A 13537-nucleotide genomic window follows, 5' to 3' on the forward strand; every position below is an offset into this window, starting at 1 on the left:
ACCACCCCCGGAAGCACTGACGTTAAAGTTCTGGGAAGTCCAGCCTTGCTGCTGCCTTTTCTTTTTTTCTTTTTTCTTTTTTACAGAGAGGAAGGGACAGGGATAGAGAGTCAGAAACATTTATGAGAGAGAAACATCGACCAGCTGCCTCCTGCACACCCCCTACTGGGGATGTGCCTGCAACCAAGGTACATGCCCTTGACCTGAATCAAACCCAGGACCCTTGAGTCCACAGGCCGGTGCTCTCTCCAATGAGCCAAACTGGTCAGGGCTGGCCTGCTGCTGCTCGCCCTCATTTGTCTCAGAGGAAGCCGTTGGTTGTTGCTCTTCCCCTCAGCACCCCCAGCGGAGGCTCCAGGCTTCAGGTGGAGGGAGGAGTCCGGGGGTCCTGAGGCCTCCGCTGGTCTTGATGTCGGAGAGGGCGATGCAGAGGTGTCCCCAGAGGGAGGGCTTCGGAGGGCAGAGGCGGAGCTGGACGGCGGGTTCGGGGGGAGAGGGAGGAAGCTGGGCCACAGGGGAGAGTCAGCCCCAGGCCACGGGCAGGTGTGATGGGTCCTGTTGGGCAGGCAGAGAGGCACCTGGGCATCGGGGCCGAGGCACAGCCTTCGGAGTTTTCAGACCTGAGTCTGTGCCTTAGCTCTGTCCCTCGCCCGCAGTGACAGTGGCAGGTGGCCTAGCCCCCCTCGTCTTACGGAGGACAGACTGTGCGGGTGACGGGGGCTGAGAGCAGGGGGGAAGCCCGCCGAGGAGCTCAGCAAACGACCTGCCAGCTCCGGCACAGAGGGCTCTGGAGGGCGCCCCCGGCTCCGAACCCTGAACCCCTCTCCCCCCACCCCCAGACTCATTGCCTCGGGAGTGGTGATGCGCCCCTACGTGGAGGCCAACATCTCCCACAAGTCCCACACCACCATCAAGTATTTCCTGAAGATGTGGAGCAGCGTCAGCGAGACCCTCATCTTCATCTTCCTCGGCGTCTCCACCGTGGCCGGCTCGCACCACTGGAACTGGACCTTCGTCATCAGCACCCTGCTCTTCTGCCTCATCGCCCGGGTGCTGGGTGCGTCCCCGGGGAGCCAGGGAGGGGGAGGGGTGTGCGTGTGCGTGTGCATGTATGTGTGTGTGTGTCAGAGAGGGGGAGGAGGGGTGCGTGTGTGTGTGTGTGTGTGTGTGTCAGGGAGGGGAGGAGGGTGTGTGTGTGTGTGTGTGTGTCAGGGAGGGGGAGGAGGGGTGCGTGTGTGTGTGTGTGTGTGTGAGGGAGGGGGATGGGTGTGTGTGTGTGTGTGTGTGAGGGAGGGGAGGAGGGTGTGTGTGTGTGTGTGTGTGTGTCAGGGAGGGGGAGGAGGGGTGCGTGTGTGTGTGTGTGTGTGTGAGGGAGGGGGATGGGTGTGTGTGTGTGTGTGTGTGTGAGGGAGGGGAGGAGGGTGTGTGTGTGTGTGTGTGTGTGTGTGTCAGGGAGGGGGATGGGTGTGTGTGTGTGTGTGTGTGTGTGAGGGAGGGGAGGAGGGTGTGTGTGTGTGTGTGTGTGTGTGTGTCAGGGAGGGGGATGGGTGTGTGTGTGTGTGTGTGTGTGTGTGTCAGGGAGGGGGAGGAGGGTGTGTGTGTGTGTGTGTGTGTGTGTGTGTGAGGGAGGGGAGGAGGGTGTGTGTGTGTGTGTGTGTGTGTGTGTGAGGGAGGGGAGGAGGGTGTGTGTGTGTGTGTGTGTGTGTGTGTCAGGGAGGGGGATGGGTGTGTGTGTGTGTGTGTGTGTGTGTGTGAGGGAGGGGAGGAGGGTGTGTGTGTGTGTGTGTGTGTGTGTGTGTGTCAGGGAGGGGGATGGGTGTGTGTGTGTGTGTGTGTGTGAGGGAGGGGAGGAGGGTGTGTGTGTGTGTGTGTCAGGGAGGGGGATGGGTGTGTGTGTGTGTGTGTGTGTGAGGGAGGGGAGGAGGGTGTGTGTGTGTGTGTGTGTGTGTGTGTGTGTGAGGGAGGGGAGGAGGGTGTGTGTGTGTGTGTGTGTGAGGGAGGGGGATGGGTGTGTGTGTGTGTGTGTGTGTGTGTGAGGGAGGGGAGGAGGGTGTGTGTGTGTGTGTGTGTGTGAGGGAGGGGGATGGGTGTGTGTGTGTGTGTGTGTGTGAGGGAGGGGAGGAGGGTGTGTGTGTGTGTGTGTGTGTGAGGGAGGGGAGGAGGGTGTGTGTGTGTGTGTGTGAGGGAGGGGAGGAGGGTGTGTGTGTGTGTGTGTGTGTGAGGGAGGGGAGGAGGGTGTGTGTGTGTGTGTGTGTGTGAGGGAGGGGAGGAGGGTGTGTGTGTGTGTGTGTGTGTGAGGGAGGGGAGGAGGGTGTGTGTGTGTGTGTGTGTGTGTGAGGGAGGGGAGGAGGGTGTGTGTGTGTGTGTGTGTGTGTGTCAGGGAGGGGGATGGGTGTGTGTGTGTGTGTGTGTGTGTGTGTGAGGGAGGGGAGGAGGGTGTGTGTGTGTGTGTGTGTGTGTGTGTCAGGGAGGGGGATGGGTGTGTGTGTGTGTGTGTGTGTGTGTGTGTCAGGGAGGGGGATGGGTGTGTGTGTGTGTGTGTGTGAGGGAGGGGAGGAGGGTGTGTGTGTGTGTGTGTCAGGGAGGGGGATGGGTGTGTGTGTGTGTGTGTGTGTGTGTGAGGGAGGGGAGGAGGGTGTGTGTGTGTGTGTGTGTGTGTGAGGGAGGGGAGGAGGGTGTGTGTGTGTGTGTGTGTGAGGGAGGGGGATGGGTGTGTGTGTGTGTGTGTGTGTCAGGGAGGGGAGGAGGGTGTGTGTGTGTGTGTGTGTGTGTGTGAGGGAGGGGAGGAGGGTGTGTGTGTGTGTGTGTGTGTGTGTCAGGGAGGGGAGGAGGGTGTGTGTGTGTGTGTGTGTGTGTGTGAGGGAGGGGAGGAGGGTGTGTGTGTGTGTGTGTGTGTGTGTGTCAGGGAGGGGGATGGGTGTGTGTGTGTGTGTGTCAGGGAGGGGGATGGGTGTGTGTGTGTGTGTGTGTGTGAGGGAGGGGAGGAGGGTGTGTGTGTGTGTGTGTGTGTGTGTGTGAGGGAGGGGAGGGTGTGTGTGTGTGTGTGTGTGTGTGTCAGGGAGGAGGGTGTGTGTGTGTGTGTGTGTGTGTGTGTCAGGGAGGGGGATGGGTGTGTGTGTGTGTGTGTGTGAGGGAGGGGAGGAGGGTGTGTGTGTGTGTGTGTGTGTGTGAGGGAGGGGGATGGGTGTGTGTGTGTGTGTGTGTGAGGGAGGGGAGGAGGGTGTGTGTGTGTGTGTGTGTGTGTCAGGGAGGGGGATGGGTGTGTGTGTGTGTGTGTGTGAGGGAGGGGAGGAGGGTGTGTGTGTGTGTGTGTGTGTGTGTGTCAGGGAGGGGGATGGGTGTGTGTGTGTGTGTGTGTGTGTGAGGGAGGGGAGGAGGGTGTGTGTGTGTGTGTGTCAGGGAGGGGGATGGGTGTGTGTGTGTGTGTGTGTGTGTGTGTGTGAGGGAGGGGAGGAGGGTGTGTGTGTGTGTGTGTCAGGGAGGGGGATGGGTGTGTGTGTGTGTGTGTGTGAGGGAGGGGAGGAGGGTGTGTGTGTGTGTGTGTCAGGGAGGGGGATGGGTGTGTGTGTGTGTGTGTGTGTGTGTGTGAGGGAGGGGAGGAGGGTGTGTGTGTGTGTGTGTGTGTCAGGGAGGGGGATGGGTGTGTGTGTGTGTGTGTGTGTGAGGGAGGGGAGGAGGGTGTGTGTGTGTGTGTGTGTGTGTGAGGGAGGGGAGGAGGGTGTGTGTGTGTGTGTGTGTGAGGGAGGGGAGGAGGGTGTGTGTGTGTGTGTGTCAGGGAGGGGGATGGGTGTGTGTGTGTGTGTGTGTGTGTGTGAGGGAGGGGAGGAGGGTGTGTGTGTGTGTGTGTGTGAGGGAGGGGGATGGGTGTGTGTGTGTGTGTGTGTGAGGGAGGGGAGGAGGGTGTGTGTGTGTGTGTGTGTGTGAGGGAGGGGAGGAGGGTGTGTGTGTGTGTGTGTGTGTGTGTGTCAGGGAGGGGGATGGGTGTGTGTGTGTGTGTGTGAGGGAGGGGAGGAGGGTGTGTGTGTGTGTGTGTGTGTGAGGGAGGAGGGTGTGTGTGTGTGTGTGTGTGTGTGTGAGGGAGGGGAGGAGGGTGTGTGTGTGTGTGTGTGAGGGAGGGGAGGAGGGTGTGTGTGTGTGTGTGTGTGTGTGTGTGTGAGGGAGGGGAGGAGGGTGTGTGTGTGTGTGTGTGTGTGTGTGAGGGAGGGGAGGAGGGTGTGTGTGTGTGTGTGTGTGAGGGAGGGGATGGGTGTGTGTGTGTGTGTGTGTGTGTGAGGGAGGGGAGGAGGGTGTGTGTGTGTGTGTGTGTGAGGGAGGGGATGGGTGTGTGTGTGTGTGTGTGTGTGTGAGGGAGGGGAGGAGGGTGTGTGTGTGTGTGTGTGTGTGTGTGTGAGGGAGGGGGATGGGTGTGTGTGTGTGTGTGTGTGTGTCAGAGAGGGGAGGAGGGTGTGTGTGTGTGTGTGTGTGAGGGAGGGGAGGGGGTGTGTGTGTGTGTGTGTGTCTGCGCGCACACGGCAGGGCTTCCCCAGTCCTCTCCGCAGGCTGAGGCTGTGCTGGGCCGTAGGGAGCAGGTCTGATCTCGGGGAGACTGTCAGGGTGTGTGGGACGGAGGGCCCTCAGGAGCTCTGCGGTTCTGGGCCGTTGGATCTGAGGAAGGACTGAGCGTTCCCGGGCTGTCCGTGGGCAGGTGGCTTTAGCACTTGCAGAGCTGCGTGCAGCTCCTCCAAACCTGCGCGGCCACTGGGCTGCACGTGGGACCTCGGTGCTTGCGCTTTCCAGACCCCCCTCGTCCGGTGCTTCCTCACCCTGCGTCTCACTGACTCTCCGAGATTGGGCCTGTGGCCTGAGCCTGGCGCACTGTTTTAAAACCCTTCATCGGTGCTTCGTCCTCCACAGTCTGAGGGTTGAGGTTGGACCCAGACCTCTGCATTGTGTAATTTTTATTATGGAAAACCTCAACCCAGAGAAAAGTAGACCCCATATGCCTGTCGTATTTACTTAATAGCTATCACCCTGTTTCATCTCTTCCCCATCCCCCTCCCCACCTTTGGCCCCTGGAGGCCTCTCTGATGTCTCTACAGTGCATCCAGGCTGGGGGCCCCTTAAGAATCCACCCAGCCCTTGGACTGAGAGAGTCGGAGCACCCTGGGCTGAGGGGCCTAGGAAATGAGTGAACTGAGGGTGTGTGTGTGGAGTGCTTACCAATGGAGGCTTCCCCCGGAGAGGAAGCCCGGAGGGGCCGGAGACGGCCTGACCGCCTCTCCCTCCGCCCGGGCAGGTGTGCTGGGCCTGACCTGGTTCATCAACAAGTTCCGCATCGTGAAGCTGACGCCCAAGGACCAGTTCATCATCGCCTACGGGGGCCTGCGCGGCGCCATCGCCTTCTCGCTGGGCTACCTCCTGGACAAGAAGCACTTCCCCATGTGCGACCTGTTCCTCACCGCCATCATCACCGTCATCTTCTTCACCGTCTTTGTGCAGGTGCTGGCCGGGGCGGAGCGGCCCTGCCGGGGGCCACGGGTTCTAGTCCCAGCCCCACCAGCACCTTGCTTCGCCACCTTGGGCGAGCCACTCCTCCTCTGGGCTTCAGGCTCCTCAGTAGCTAACGGGGAATTGTGATGAGTCATTGTGAAGTGACCCTTCGGAATATGAAGGAGTGAGAATGCTGCCTAACAGGAACCCGGTGGGAGAGAAGTAGGTACAGCAGGCAGGCCCAGGATGCTCATTATAGGGCTTTAGGAGAGTGACTTAATTCCTAGGGCCTCAGTTTCTGCATCTGTGAAATGGGAGCACGGGGAATTGGAAAGGTTGCTGAGCCAGGCAGCTGAAGGTCTGGAGGCAGCCCAAGCTCTGCTGTCCGCATGACCCTGGGAAAGACCCTTCCCCCATTTCTGGCTCTCAGGCCCCATCTCTGAAGTGAGGGGACTGGACTAGGTGATCCTGAAGACTCCTTCCCGCCTGCTGGGCAGCGGTTTCTGTCATTCGAATGACCCAGGCTTAGCTGAGAGCCCTCCCCGGCCCTGCTTCTCGTCCCCTAGCAAGCCCCGCCCGGGATTGCGTGAATCCACCTTACCTGACCTGTGACCTTGGGCAAACGAGAAAACACTGGGCCTCCGTGTCCCCGCCATCCGCTCCGTCTTTCCTGGACACTAATCCCGGCGAGCGTCATTCCCGCCCAGGAGAGGGAGCCTCGGGCCGCACTTCTTCCTGTCCTTGAAGAGGTGATGGGGCTGCCTCTTCTGTCCTCCTGCCCTGCTTACACTCAGAAATACTTACCACCTCGCCTTTGCAGGTGTATATGCATTACCAAGCCCATTTCCAATGAAGGCAGCATTGAGGTGGTTTGAATCCGGCTCTGCTGCTTCTGTGAGACCTTAGAACAGGGGTCTTCAAACTACGGCCCGCGAGCCACATGCGGCCCGCAGAGGAGTCTGATCCGGCCCGCCAGGTTTTTTGGGCAGTGAGCGCAGCCGAGGTGTTACAGTAGGAATTAGTAGTTCATATAGTCTGGCCCTCCAGCTCTCTGAGGGACCGTGATCTGGCCCCCACTTTAAAAAGTTCGAGGACCCCTGCGAAAGTGACCGAATCCCTGAACCTCAGTTTCCTCATCTGTAAAACGGGGACGGTGAAAGAACCTCCCTCTTATGGTGCTGTGGGTGTTGAGGATCCGATACCAGTAAAACACAGCTGGCTCTGGCACGGGGCAGGTGCTGTTCAGTTAGCTGCTGCCGCCGTTACCCGGTGGCCCGTGGCCACAGCCCTGCCCGGGAGCCTGCCTTGGGGGTGCAGAGCACGCTGTGGTGGAGCCCACCCTGAGACCCAGGCCTCGACCCCTGGCCTGGGCTAGATGACCGTGTGAGGCATGTGGCTGGGCCGGCCAGACCTCTGACTGTCTTCAGGAAGAGCAGGCCTTGGGGACCTGCCTGTATAGAAATGCTCACATGGAGGTTGAGCTGCTGGGGCTTTGGAGCAGAGGGCATCCAGCCTCACAGGACCCCGGGGAGATGGAGGCTGCATGGCCTCCCTGTGAGGACAGAACTGGAGGCCTGACACCCCCCTGCCCCCTAGGGTATGACCATCCGGCCCCTGGTAGACCTTTTGGCTGTGAAGAAAAAGCAAGAAACGAAGCGCTCCATCAACGAGGAGATCCACACGCAGGTACTGGACGCTGGGCCCTCGGTTGCAGGAGAAAGTTTGGGGAGTAGCTAGTCCTTGGGTCCATGCCTTGGCCCTTATCCCAGGACCAGGGAGGTGTCGTATGAGCAGCTGGGAGCCTGAGGAGGGAGCATCAGGCACAGGTGGGCTCAGAGCAGGGAGTTCAGCCATGCCCCAGCGGCAGAGGGTTTGAGGTGCCCTGGGGTTCAGGATGAGTGCGGCATGGGCACCACCTGCTGGCTGCTCTTGGAACTACAGGGCTGATCTGAGCAGAGAAGCACTAGTTGTCAAGGTGGGGGGGCCTCCTCAGAAGTCTTGGTAGGGAAAGAGCCCAGTAGTGAGGCTTGACCTGGCCCTGGGCCCGTTTCAGTTCCTGGACCACCTTCTGACAGGCATCGAGGACATCTGTGGCCACTACGGCCACCACCACTGGAAGGACAAGTAGGTGGCAGGCCTGGTGGGTACGTGGGTGGGGCGGGGCAGGTAAGGGTCTCCCAGGGCCTGGGTGTCACCCCACCCCGAGGAGCTGGCTCCATCCACCGTTTCCCTTCTCCCACCAGGCTCAACCGGTTTAACAAGAAGTACGTGAAGAAGTGCCTGATCGCCGGCGAGCGCTCCAAGGAGCCCCAGCTCATCGCCTTCTACCACAAGATGGAGATGAAGCAGGCCATCGAGCTGGTGGAGAGCGGCGGCATGGGCAAGATCCCCTCTGCTGTCTCCACCGTCTCCATGCAGTGAGTGCGCAGGGCCAGCCTGGCGGGTTCCGCACCCGCTCTAACCCCTCAACCCCGGCCGGGAGCGGGCCGCGCTGGGGCTGGGGGCGGTGAGCAGGGCCCCTCTGCCGTCCTGTCAGGGCTGTGAGAGCTGCAGGGCCGCACTGAGGGCCTGAGGCTCTGCCGCACCTGCTCCCCGAGGCCTTCCCCTGAGTGACTTCCTTCTGGCCCAGCCCGGAAGGCTCCGGGGTCACAGGAATTTTCTGGGGGACCTAATCCCTGTCGTGTTGTCCCAGGAACATCCACCCCAAGAACCTGCCTGCCGAGCGCATCCTGCCAGCACTCTCCAAGGACAAGGAAGAGGAGATCCGCAAAATCCTGAGGAACAACTTGCAGAAGACCAGGCAGCGGGTGAGGGGCTGCTCCCCGTACACACACACACACACACACACACACACCCAGGACAGGAGCCCCTCTGCCCCCTGGCAGCTCCAGCCCTGCCCTACACATGCCCCCAGCCCTGCCCCACCCGTGCCCGGGGCCTGCCCTGCCCCACACATGCCCCCAGCCCTGCCCCACCCGTGCCCGGGGCCTGCCCCGCCTGACACTGTTCCTCCGCAGCTGCGGTCTTACAACAGACACACGCTGGTGGCAGACCCCTACGAGGAGGCCTGGAACCAGATGCTGCTCCGGAGGCAGAAGGCCCGGCAGTTGGAACAGAAGGTGCGTCCGGGACTGGAGCGGCTCCTTCCTTTCTCTGGGCTCTTCCTCTTCCTGCCCCCGCCACTGAGCCCTTCTGCGGACGGAACACTCTGAACACTCTGCTCCAGGGGTGTTGCTGCTTTGCCTTCTCTGCCTGTTTCAAAAGCCGAAAGCTGAGCCCAGGGCAGGTTCCAAGAAGGCTTTCTCCTAGAGGAGCAGTGCAGAGTCCAGGCCCCTCATATCCCAGGTGTCTGTGCTTTGACTCCTCCTGTTCTTGTGAGAAAACCAAGGCCCAGGGGAAAGACAGGTGCCCAGAATCACAAAGCAAGGCACTCCTCATTCATTCATTCATTCATTCATTCATTCAGGAAACATTTGCTGAGTGGTCTTTAAGTGCTAAGCCTCTGTGAATCCCAGCGAGTCCGCCCAGTCCCTCCCTTACGGAATCTCTCATGCAGAGGCCCCTGTGGCACAGGAAGTGCGAGGGGCCCTGAGCACCTTGAACAGGGAGGGCTTGGGGTAAGTTTAGGAATCAGAGCCACGATGGGGGCGTGTGGGCAAAGGAAGGTCCAGGCAGAAGGAAGATCATGTGCATAGGTTCCCAAACACAGCATGTGGCCATTCTAGAAACAGAGGGTTCAGCCCTAGCTGGTTTGGCTCAGTGGATAGTGTTGGTCTGTGGACTGAAGGGTCCCAGGTTCGATTCCGGTCAGGGGCACGTGCCCAGGTTGCAGGCTCAATCCCTAGTAAGGGGTGTGCAGGAGGCAGCTAATCAATGATTCCCTCTCATCATTGATGTTTCTAGCTCTCCCCTCCCTTCCTCTCTGAAATGGATACAAATGTAAAAAATTAAAAATAATAATATTTTTTAAAAGGAAACAGAGGGCTCAGCTTTCGGGGAAGATTGATAATGGAGTAAGGCTGGGGCTTTATTCTGCAAGCACGGAGAGCCATGAGGGTGCCATGTAAGGGAGTGACATGGGGAGGAGGGAGGCAGCCCAGATTAGGGTGGTGGCAGGGGGAGATGGAAAGGAGTGGGTAGATTCAAGAGACATTTGTTTATTTTTTAATATGCTTTTATTGACTTTTAGAGAGAGGAAGGGAGCAAGGAAGAGGGACAGAAACATCAATGAGAGAGAAGCATCCATCGGCTGCCTCCTGCACACCCCTCCTGGGGATGCAATCCGGGCATGTGCCCTAACCGGAATCAAACCAGGGATCTCTTGGTTCATAGGTCAAGGCTCAGCCACTGAGCAACACCAGCCGGACTCAAGGGGCATTTAGGAGGGGGAACTAGTAAGATTGGTCATCAGTTTGAGGTGGGCTGAAGGAAGAGGAGGAGGAGTGGGGGGTCAGTCTAGCCTTCTGATTGGGTAGGTGGGAGTGGTGGCCATGACGGGGGAAGCCAAGAAAGGAACAGGTTACGAGGGGGTAAGAAACTGAGTCCATTCCCAACACGTTGCATTGAGGTGCCCAGGGGCCACCCGGGACCCGGTGTCCACTCCTGAGCTGACTTTATGGATCGGTCCCCGGCGGGCAGGTGTGGATGGAGTCAGACTGGGCAGTGTCACCACGGGAGAGGCAGGGCAGCAGGAGGTCCAGGGCCACCCAGGAGGTTGCATTGCTTGAGGGGAGCCTTGGCCAAGCCCTCAGGAGCCCCGGAAGTGCCAGCACGGCGCAGCCTGATGAGGACTGGCCAGGAGGGAGTGGGTGCCCACGCACGCCTGTGGCCAGCAGCCCCGGTGCCATCAGAGGGGCTGTCTGAGCTCACGCCTGTCTGCTCTTCCCGGCAGATCAACAACTACCTGACGGTGCCCGCCCACAAGCTGGACTCGCCCACCATGTCTCGGGCCCGCATCGGCTCAGGTAAGGCCGGGCCCGGGTGCCCGGGGAGGGGCCTGGCGGCTGGGCACTCAGGGCCTCGCAGAGCCGGTGGTGGGGACAGGCTTCATCTGTGCGGGGAGCTGGCTGCCTGGCAGGGGGCGGGCGGGGGCTGCACCATTGGGTCTCCCCGGCAGGTGGAGGAGGCGAGGGCGACCTTCTCTCAGGCCTGGGGCCGGGGGGTGTCGGTGACTCGGAAAGGAGCCCCCATTCTGGGTCTGACGGGGAACAACATGGGAGAGGGGAGCCCGGGTGTGAGGGAGGAATGAGGTCCCAGAGGGGATGACAGACTATCTGACGAGAGTTCGTAAAGGCCCAGAGGAGTAATCCCGACTCCAGGACCGCTGCCCTAGCAGGGGCGCTGTGGGGGCGGCTGGCACGGGCTGAGGTGGGGCCCATGCCGCTCCGGGCTCAGGGGCAGAAGCCAACCGGGCCTTGTTCTTGGTCCCCAGACCCGCTGGCCTATGAGCCGAAGGCAGACCTGCCGGTCATCACCATCGACCCCGCCTCCCCGCAGTCGCCCGAGTCCGTGGACCTGGTGAACGAGGAGCTGAAGGACAAGGCCCTCGGGCTGACCCGGGACCCCAGGGCGGCCGACGAGGAGGAGGACGGGGGCATCGTGATGCGGACCAAGGAGCCCTCTTCGCCCGGCACCGACGACGTCTTCACGGCGGGGCCCGCGGACAGCCCCGGCTCCCAGAGGATACAGCGCTGCCTCAGCGACCCGGGCCCCAACCCCGAGCCCGAGGAGGGAGAGCCCTTCATCCCCAAAAAGCAGTAGCGCCGGGGGCACGGGGCCGCCCTGTCCCACCAAAGACTCTCCCACCAGAGCAGGGGCTGCTGGGAGCTGGGGGCGCCCCTCCTTCCTGACCCGCATGGCAGCTGGGCCCAGCACGGCTTCCCCCGCCTCCTTGGGAAGCACCCCCGCGACCTCCACCAGAACTGCCTTCCCGTCCACTCGGCAGAACCGCTGGGCTGTGAGGCAGACCCTGCCCCTTCCGTCCGGCTCTCTCCCCTCCCCAGAGGAGGGCCTCCGAGTTTCCCAGACCTCGGCTCCCCCTCCTCCTCCATCCTCCTCCTCCTCATGCAAGCCAGTCTTACTTTCTAACCAAAGAGCCTCTGGCTCAGCCCGGGTCCCCCCTGGGAAGGGAAGGAGCCCAGGCCTCTCCTGGCCTCGGCCAGGCTCTTCCTCACCGGAGGAAAGAGACGGGGAGCAGTATCTGACCCCCCCCCCCCCCGCCCGCTTTGCCATCCTGGCCGGCAGCCCTGACGCCCTTCCCCAGAGCTGCGCCTCTGAGCTTCTCCGGGTGGAGTTGGGGCGCTTTGGACCGTGAGCAACTCAGCTTTCCCGGCGCTGCAGCGGGGACCAGCGAGCCCTCGGCGGCTGGTGTCAGGAGAGAGGCCTGCAGGGGCTCCCGTCAGTGCTGCCTTTTAACCTACTGTGTTTGTCCCACTCCCATGTCTGATCTGTCTGCACAGAGGCCATTCCTGTTTCTAAAACATTTTCAAAGCCCCTGGCTGAACGAAGCCACGCCCTCCTCCAGAGAAAACCCCGCCCCCCATTTGGGCCTGACTGCCCAGCGCTCCCCAAATCGAGTCAGTCCTCTGCCTCCTGGACTCGTAACGGTGGCCCCAGGACCTTGATTTCAGAAGCGAACCCCCACATCCAGTCATGTTGCTCTCCCACTCACAGATGCTGGGCCGTCCGGTCCTGTGCTCCCCTCGGTCCTGCTGGCCCATTCTTTCTCTCGTCCCTCCCATCGGCCCCAGAGACCTCTCCCTCTCGGTTCCCGCACCCGACTGGCTGTGGCGCCCAGTCCTCAGGGGAACAGACCTCCCCTGGGCACTGCCCGCCGGCCGGGGCCGGTGGGTGGGCAGAGTCCCAGGCTCCCGGGGCCTCTGCTCACAGGCACACACTCCCACCCCCACTGCTACCACGGCCAGGCCCGTGGCGTCTCCTCCCGGGGCACCCCCCCAGGATCGTGCAATAGTCAGAGTCCCTCTTCCCAGTGGCCTGGGCAGCAGGTGCTCGCCTGTCCCCCTCCATGCCAGTGCTGATTTGGGCAGGAGTCACCGTGCAAGGGCGACGTGACAGCCATGCTCAAAGCCACCACAGCTGCTGCTGCTCTGCCGCCTGTACAGAAGAAACCAAATCTTTTTCGTATTCTAATAAATCCATATGAGTTTTTAATAGCGTCGAGGGCCGTTTCCTGGGGGAACAAGGGGCTTTGGGGCCTAGGGTGACCCGGGGACCCGAAAGGCCTGGCTCGGTGGCTGGCACAGAAACACTTAGTGCCCATCAGCCGCGGCTGAGGTTATTACTGCGTGCCAGGCGTCAGGGACACAGCCGGGAGCAGAGCAGCCCGCTTCCGCCCTCTCCCTCCTCCCCCTCCGGAGCCTTCAGCCTCTGGAAGAGCAGACTCTTCAGACATTCACATAAACCAGGGAAAACCCAACGTGTCTGTGAGTGAAAGGCGGGGGTGGTGAGGAGGCCGTTCCTAAGTGAGGTCCTAAGAATGAGCTGAGGTTAACCAGGTGACGACTGTTCTAGAGTGTTCCCAAGTATTCTGATGGAGCTGCACAGCGAGCACCCTGGGATCTAACAGAAAGACCGGGGTGGCTGGGTCAGGGTGAAGGAGGGGAGGCCAGGCAGGGCCCTGCCGTCCACGGTGAGGGTTTTGGTTACACGAAGGGCCATGGAAAGGTTCTCGCCTGTAAGGGGGGACAACAGCCCCGGGATGAAATGTGCTCCGCGTGTGGCAGGCTCAGCACAGGGCAGGTGCCCGGAGTATGCTTAGTTCAGTCCAAGTTCTGACCACCAGAGGGCAGTGGGGCCTGGGCTCCTGGGAACCTGGGCTGTCCAGGAAGCATCTCTGCCCAGCCTGGGACTTCTGTACAAAACTGACTCGACCCACGAAATCTGAAGTACTCAGTGCCAAGGACTGTAGGGAGGGACCATGCCACTTCTGTATAAGTTGGTGTCCCATCAAGAAACGAATGATATGTTCCAAGGATATGGAAGAGCCTCCAACTAAGGGGTCCTTTACAGGAGTGTGGGCAGGGGACCCACCAGGGAGGGACCCAGGGAG

At 61.0% G+C, this 13537-nt stretch overlaps 1 protein-coding gene across 1 annotated transcript in view; it reads left to right on the forward strand.

Moving 5' to 3' along the window:
- SLC9A1 (solute carrier family 9 member A1) overlaps positions 1-12639 on the forward strand; it is a 57948-nt gene extending 45309 nt beyond the window's left edge. Inside the window, exons 4-12 of the mRNA XM_084874920.1 lie at positions 840-1057; positions 5276-5478; positions 7066-7155; positions 7523-7593; positions 7713-7886; positions 8162-8276; positions 8487-8588; positions 10361-10433; positions 10901-12639. Coding sequence (XP_084731046.1) covers positions 840-1057; positions 5276-5478; positions 7066-7155; positions 7523-7593; positions 7713-7886; positions 8162-8276; positions 8487-8588; positions 10361-10433; positions 10901-11229 — 1375 coding nt within the window. The 3' untranslated portion in view covers positions 11230-12639. The remainder of the gene's footprint in view (positions 1-839; positions 1058-5275; positions 5479-7065; positions 7156-7522; positions 7594-7712; positions 7887-8161; positions 8277-8486; positions 8589-10360; positions 10434-10900) is intronic.
- The last annotated feature ends 898 nt before the right edge of the window (positions 12640-13537 follow it).

Source organism: Pipistrellus hanaki (assembly GCF_964339955.1).
Source record: "Pipistrellus hanaki genome assembly, chromosome: 2".
Taxonomy (NCBI): domain Eukaryota; kingdom Metazoa; phylum Chordata; class Mammalia; order Chiroptera; family Vespertilionidae; genus Pipistrellus; species Pipistrellus hanaki.